At 42.9% G+C, this 7881-nt stretch overlaps 1 protein-coding gene across 2 annotated transcripts in view; it reads left to right on the top strand.

The window, feature by feature from the left end:
- The first annotated feature begins 240 nt into the window (after nucleotides 1-240).
- The window catches only part of GLCCI1 (glucocorticoid induced 1), a 58301-nt gene continuing 50660 nt past the window's right edge, over nucleotides 241-7881 (top strand). For both annotated transcript variants that reach the window (XM_025212907.1, XM_025212908.1), the window contains exon 1: nucleotides 241-392. In XM_025212907.1, the coding sequence (XP_025068692.1) occupies nucleotides 372-392 (21 nt within the window). In that variant the 5' untranslated portion in view covers nucleotides 241-371. The remainder of the gene's footprint in view (nucleotides 393-7881) is intronic.

The following is a 7881-nucleotide window of genomic DNA, read 5'->3' as shown; positions in this document are numbered from 1 at the left end:
CTGTTGTATTGCTCAGTCTCAGGAGGTGAACTTAAGGTGCAGGCATTTTTGTTTCCCAGTTTGCAACATAATCAAAAATCCCTTTGAAACACCTTTTTCTTATGTCAAACACAAGAAGGTAAATTATTTTAAATGTATGTTTTGTTTTGTTTTTTTGTGATAAAGCTTTTTCACATGGCTTGCAATTTTCCACATCAGATTTGAAATAACAGCTTTCTTTTTCTTTCTTTTTTTGTGCAGTGGATAGGCCAAAATCCCAGCAAGTTCGAACCTCTGGTACAATAAGGCGAACCTCTTCTCTGGACACAATAACAGGACCTTACCTCACAGGACAATGGCCACGTGATCCCCATGTACACTATCCTTCATGTATGAAAGATAAAGCTACTCAGGTAAAACTGCTGAAGCTGCATGTTGTTGTTTGCATTTTGCTTCCTTATCCAAAATAGCCACTATACTTTTCACTGTTTTACAAATGGCAATTACTTTTCTTAATTATAGCAATACTGTATCCTAATTTTTCACATGTACATTGGTTTTCTTAATTTGGTAGCCTGAACTTGGTAATGAACTTGTGGAATTCAGAATTAATGTTCCCATGTTTTTAAGAAGCAGTTCTTGGAAAAGATTCTTGGTCTGTTTGGGGAAAATATTTGCTAATATCATTGAGCAGGCAGTTTAAAACATCCTGAAATTTGGTTTGAATTCAGCATTGCCAAAAAGTATTAGGCAATATAATATCCAGCGTGATTTTTTTTTTTTATAACAGCTAACAATAGTGAATCATAATTAAGTTGAAATAAAGGCAGGAGTTAAAGTAGCTTTACAAACCTGTTAATTTACCAGAGCATGAAATACTCTGCTCGCCGTTAATGTTGAGTTTGTTCAGGAGGCTTCTTGCTTTGAATGGCTGCTGATTTAATTGTTAATTGCCGGGCCTAAACAAGAGCTCCAGGAATTCCTGAATTAAGAAGACACCTTAAAATCCAAGCAGTCAGTGACTTGAAATGTTTGTAGGAAGGAGTATTTGGGGAGGTAGCTTCCCCCCCCACCCCCCGTTAGAAGTAGGGACTCGGAAAAGAAGGCTGTGATTTAAGCTTGTGACTGTCATAAGTCAGCGAAACCATGAATTTGAAGAAATGTCATGATTCTCATTAGCGGTCTGCTACTTTTATCAGTAGATGGAACACATTGCATTATGGGAAATGTAGTTTAGCCAGGAGTCAACAGAAGGCTGATATAGTGAGAAGGTAGTGTTGGTTTCCCTTTGTCTCCTATGCACTTTGCTAAACATTACCGTGGAAAAATTCCTGGACATAATGATGGTAGTGAAAAGTTGTGATCTGGACAATTTAGAATTCAGTTAATTTAATTTCAGTAGCTTTCATGCTTCTGAACATGCATTGAAGTAAAGAGTAATTAAAGACATGAGAAAAATGGAATACAGCATGAGTTTATTAGAGGTGGTGTCACTAGTGTTATATATGTTCCACATAACTGATTTCTTGTACAGGAGAAGTTCAGTAGATTTTTATCTGTGTGGTAAAGCATTTGCTAGAAAATACTGGAAAAGATGGGGATTAGTAAAAGAATTGCATAATGGATAGAAACTGGATACAGGGGAGCCAACAGCAGGTCATATTGAAAATGGTGAGGGACTGGGTTACAGAGGGTTACTAATTGAGTTCTGCCAGGACAGATTTTGGAAATCTTTTAATATTTTAATTGAACTCTTTATCACCAAAAGTAAGAGTATGCTAATGAAATTTGCTGATGACACAAGGGCCTCAGAGCCATCATCAATATAGAAGAGGGATTAGTATATCATACAGAAAGAGTTGACTGTCTTTTGAGGATGGGAAAATGGGATAAAATTATGGTAGAATGCAAGGTCCTGCACTTGGTTCATCCTTTGGAAGCAAAGAAAGGGAAAGATCTTGTTTTATATGATCACTTTCTGAGCCACCAATGAGCTATAACTGGGGAAAAAGAGATGTGTGATTCTAGGGTATGTTATATGTAGTATTGGTCCTGGGTATGACTCTGAACTGCATCTGACTGGAGAGCCTGGTCGCAATGTAGTGGAATGAGTTATGGTAGGGTAGCTTCTATAAAATAGCCCAGTGTTGCAACCTCCAGAGTAAGATGAGTATAGGGTGCCTAAAAACCCTACTCCCCCCACTGCCTTTTGGGTGCTCCTTGGTTGGAGAAAGGTCAAGGGATATCACCCTGACAGAAACATGCTCTTGCTGAGCCATTAGGCAGTCAGCAGCAATTCTTATCTGTTGCTCTCTGGCAGAAGCTACAACTATTGAGGCACTGAATGTCTGGACTCGGTGTGGCCTTTGAATTCTGCCTCAGTGATCTAAATGTTATGAGGATGGTAGGTTTTGGGCAGCCTCCACCCCTCCATACCCTTGTGTAGGTATGTGTGTCAGAAGTCTTGGTGTGATGGTTGTAGACATCTTGTGTGTATATCATGATCCAGGTGATTGGTTGCTGGGTGTGTGTACATAAAATAAAAATGTATGCATACACACACCCCTTATACAAAGCACTGATAAAAGACTTTTATTGTGGAACAGTGTGAGCCAAGTTCTGAGCTTATTCTTCTGAGCCAAGTTCAAGAGGTGGATGCAAGATGCGTACAAAAGTGATTGGATTGTCATGCTCAACCAGTAGTCATTAATGACTCAATGTCTAGTTGGGACAGGTGAGCTTCCAAGGTGTCACTCCCCCATCTAGTGTTGTTAAATATCTTCATTGATGATTTGGTGTATGAGATTGAGTACACACTTAGCAAATTTGCAGATGACACCAAGTTAGGTGGAGTTGCGGACACTGAAGGGTAGGGCTAGGATCCAAAATGACCTGGTTAAGATGGAGAAATGTCCTGGCTGAAATGTAGCCAATTGATTTCAGAACAAGTACTAAGTCCTGCACTTGGGCCAGAATAACTGCATGCCCAAAAGCAGGCTAGGGAATGATTGGGTAGGCTGCAGTTCTGCAGAGAAGGATCAGAAAAAAAGCCAACAGCATAAATGGGTTGTAACAATAGGAGTGTCACTTGCAGATCAAGGAAAATGATTCTTCTGTTATATTTGCCACTGATGAGGCCCCACCTGGAGTACTGTCCTGTTTTGCCCCCTACACTTCAAGAATAATAAGTCTTCAAATACCTGAAGGGTGATTCTAGAGAGCATAGAGTTGGGTTTTTCTTTGTGGCCATAGGGAAGAACTAGGACCAATGACCTCCCACTGCAGCAAAAGAAATTTAGGTTGGAGATTAGGAGGAGCTCGCTGACTGCAAGAGTGATCAAGTATTGGAACAAGCTACTTGGAGAAGTTGTGGATTCGCCATCCTTGGAAATTGTCATGAGCAGGTTCGACACTTGCGTGGAATGGTTCAGGCAAGGGCAGACCTGTCTTGGGCAGGGGGCTAGACTAATGACCTCATGAGGTCTCTTCTAGCCCTCTGCTGTGATCCTAAGAGAAGTGACTTCAAGTTAGAACAAATGGGAAAAGATGACTGCTCAGACAACCAAGGGAATAAGAAACTACCTTGAGAGGATACTAAAGACTTTTTCAGCTTAGCAAAGCAAAGGCAGAGAGGGGATAGAATTGCGTTTTCATAATACATTAAGGGTTAAACATCAGAGAGGGGAAAACTATGCAAGGTACACAGCAGTGTTGGCACATGAATGGAAGGGTATGGGAACATAAATTTGGAAGTGGTCTCCTGGGCAATTGAGTCCCGTGCCCTGGATTCTCACATAACTGAGGATTTCAGAGATACCTGCTTCAAACAGTCTCACACAATTACTAGGTAAAATAGCATCCTTCTACATGCCACTAGTAAAATCTGAGATGATGAGGGCACTACAGTGACTGGGAAGTAGTTGGGTAATACAGAGCTGTCCACTTCTGAGCTACTGGGGCCTTCACGTGATCGCCACCATGCTGTACCGTGCCTGCACCATGGCTCCGTGCAGAATCTCTGGACCCCACAGGGTGAACTGTGGTGCCCCACCCCTAGGGGTTAGTGCAGAAAGCTGAAGCTGTAGGAGGGAAGGGGACCCTGGTGGCAGCAAGGCATCTGGAGCAGTGGAAGGGGGGAGCAGTACCCAGGCAAGAATCTGCAGGCCACAAACTAATCTGTTGTGGGCGATGTCGCTTCTGGACCAGAAGTTGGATGTCTGTGGGTTAAAACATGCTCAGGAGATCCAAAGAATTATGTTTCTAGTATGGGACAAGAATTGTGCCCCATTCCTCTTTTCCACCCCGTCCCCCTGCTGCTGTTCTTGTTAGGTTTGGCAGCTGGCTTAGAGTGGTGTGATCCGGCAAGAGCCCCCAGGCAGGAATATATTTGTTTTCCATCAAAAGCATCTGTGTACCCCAGTTAAACTCAACCTTGGGGGCCAACGCCCCAGTGCCTCAAAGGAAGGGGTCTCCAGCCTCCTGCCAGTACAATTCATGAAAGGAGTTAAAAATCCTTTTTAGCACCTACCAAGAAAAACCCTACAGACTGAGAATATCAGATGCATACCAGACTATAAATCAGTTGTCAGTAACTGAACATGGGAATTGTAAACACCATATATTTTTTAGTGTTGGTTGTTGAGGCAGAACTCCCTGTCCTGTTATACCATCCCTTCCATAGACTTATGCAGTTGCAATTTAAAGTGGCTGCCAGCTATGAATTCATAGTATTAGAAACATCCCAACCTGTTCTGGGCTTTCTGCGTTCTTTTGCAACTGAAGAATTTCTCTATTGTTTTTCAGCAGTCAAAAAGAGTTAAACATAAGAGCTGGCATTTCCTAAGGGGTGCCCTGCATCTAATGCAGGGCATCTTGAGTCTAATAAGGTTGAGAACCACTGGGTTAAACAACAGATTTGGATAGGGTGGTTTGGATAGAGATGATCCTGCCTGTGGTGGGGCATTAGACTAGGTGACCCTCTGGAGGCCCCTCTTAGCCCTTATGATTCTGTCCCTTCCAGTCCGACATTCCTAATATCAAGGCTTTGTTTTTCTTGACATCTACTGGAAAAAGAGTGAGCCTTCTAGCTAGGGTGTTACTTCTTGCAATTAAAAAAATAAATCAGTGAGGGAGGGGGTAAACTGTTGACAGACATGACGCCAAGCCCCGTACCCTCCCCAAGTGCTGCTCCAATCTCCTTCCCCTGCCTGATCTGTTGCTTTACTTTCTGCTCCTTGACCTATCAGCTACAGTGTTCCCTGCTCCCACCCCCAATCTGTTGCATGTCACAGAAAGAATGTCTGTGCCACTTGTGGCATGCATGCTGTGGCTACACCTGGAGTGAACAATTATATACTTGATTAAGTTGTAACAGTATCAGTTTATTATATTTTAATCAGAATATTAAGTGACAGTATGTCCTTTGCTTGTTTCAGACTACTTTCTTCCTCTCCTTCTTTCCTAGAATGCTTCTTTATATGTGTCATCCTGAGTTCTAATCTGCGTAGTTTCCCATTTTCCTTGGGTTTTTTTCCCTTCTACCCTTTATCATTCCCTGCATTGTATTGCCACCTCTTTTGATGTCTCAACCAGGAATGTCCAGCCTGCCTGGACTGTGGAGTTCCTCGCAGGCCAGATCCAAATGTGGTGGGGTAAGTGTAGAGGGAGAGCTGCCCCATAGCTCTCTGTATTCTGGATTTGGATGGCAGATTGGCGTGTTGGCCTCCGTTTACTCTGCCCTGAGTTCCTAGCTGCTTCAGGAACTACATGGGTCAGGTTATACATATTAGACACCTCTGATCTAGACTTATTAGCCAAAGACTGTAAATGAAAGTGCTTGTTGGAAGAGATGTCCCCTTGTGAAAGGGCAGCACCTAAATGAGAAGTTGGACCCATGGGTAAATCGAAGAATACTGGAATTGCTTTCGTGTGGTGACCTTGAATACCTTTCTTGATTTCATCGTTAATGCAAACTTCTGGCAAGTACATCTGCTTCCTTTGGCAAAAAAAAAAGTATGTTCTTTCTTGCCTGACTCCAAATGTGGAGCTTTTGGGGTACTGTGAGGGTGAAGAGACTTTACCCAACCTCTGTTTTGAGTCGTAGTCAAATCCTGATTTAAGTTCTACTTGGATACCTACGGAACCAATCAGAAATTAGACAACATTTTAAGACAAATCAGGACATCTGTTCCAGCACCTACAATGCATGTTAAGTACACTGTATTTACTCTTACACCACATGGACCTTTTTCTGTAGAATTCAGCCCTCCAAAATTGTGGTGCACATCTTAAGATGGGAAAAGTGTATTTACTGTGCTGCAGCTGAAGCATGGAGATGCTATAAAATGGCTGCCATGCCTCTTCTCCCTGCCAGCCTCAGGGAAGGAGAGACAGAGTTCACTCTTCAGGATCAGAGCTAGGGTCAGCTAGAGCCGTTAAGGAATTGGCAGTAGTTTTTGGCTGAGTTGCTAACAGCTGCTGCCAATTCATCAGTGGCTGTGAGCCGGTTGATCCTTTAATGTTTGTCTAAGCAGTGTTGGTCAGGAGTCAGCCATGCAGTCAGGATCCTTTGCAGTCAAGCTCAGCTGTAATTCTTGGAAACCTCTTCTCTCCCCCCCCCCCCCCCCCCCGCCCTTTTTTTTCCCCTTCACCCTCCATTTCTAAAACCAGGTGCATGCCTTACTTGGGGATGTGTGGCATGTGATGAAAATATGGTATACTAAGTGCCTAATTTCATTCGGTGCCTTTATTTTTGGACTGCAGGGTGTTCCCTAGGTGCTTGTACTTGGGTTTCTCTGCATGCTTGGAAGCAATTTCGTTTGATTACATACACATCTAAATCCCATCTCCACTCCCATCCCAATGGATTGGGGCTCGATCCGTTAAGCATCTTTGCTGCATGTAACTTGTACCAGCAGCATCCAGCTAAAACAATACTGGTGGTTACTATTATTTTTATTTATTTTTTTTGTTTAATAATCACTGCCCCACTCATACTGATAGGATTCAGTTCTCATCTCCCATTGTATTGTGAGAGGGAATACTGTCTGCTCCTCCTGTTGAAGAAGCTGGCTCCCTGTGCAGCCAAAAAGCGAGAGTCGGGGGCCAGGGATCAAATAAGGGAGCCTGACTGTAGCCTTGTGGCTAGGTCCCTTGAGTAAGAAAGGAGAAACTTGGTTTCTGGTGCCTGCTTCAGGGTTACTTCTTTTTTTATATCTTTTTTTTTTTTTTTCTAATGCAAGGTGTGTGAGTGGAACTTGGAGCAGAACTCCCTCCTCCCATCACAGGTGTCGTCATCATCATCACCAGCCAAATAAATTGGATATTGTCTTGCTTGTTCTTTTTCTGGTTCCATGAGTCCTATACTTTTGGCTATGCAGTAGACCAACTTCCTCAACAGAAAGGTGAATAACTATTTTATAGCTTGGTGGTTTAGGGTACCCTTCCTGGAAGTGGAAGGCATGAGGATGGCCTAGAATATAGGTCTTTCACTTTTGAACAAGTACTGTAATCACAGGGCAAACGATGGATGGCCACAACAGTGCTACTCCATTGGGCACCTCTCTGCAGAGGAAGAATTAATAATTCTGGATCCCAGATGATCCAAGGCACTGAATATGTACTGCCTGACCTAAGCAACTGAGCTTTGGAGAGGGATGGTAATTCAAGCATTCTTGTGCTTAGTGTTTCCTGTTGGCTACCTTGAAGTTCTTCCGGGCTTTCTGAATCATATTTTGGACATGCGGATCAGCCAGGAAATTCTTTATCACAGTGCAGAGGATATCTTTCAAGCCGATTGTTATGATGGAGCATTTTGTTTACCCTTCAAATAGATTCATAGATGTTAGATGTTAGAGTCGGAAGGGACCTCAATAGATCATCGAGTCCGATAGGCAGGAAAGA

Source organism: Alligator sinensis, unplaced genomic scaffold, assembly GCF_000455745.1.
Source record: "Alligator sinensis unplaced genomic scaffold, ASM45574v1 scaffold196_1, whole genome shotgun sequence".
Classification (NCBI taxonomy): Eukaryota; Metazoa; Chordata; order Crocodylia; family Alligatoridae; genus Alligator; species Alligator sinensis.
The sequence above is the reverse complement of the archived record's forward strand: the minus strand, read 5'-3'. Positions and strand labels throughout refer to the sequence as shown.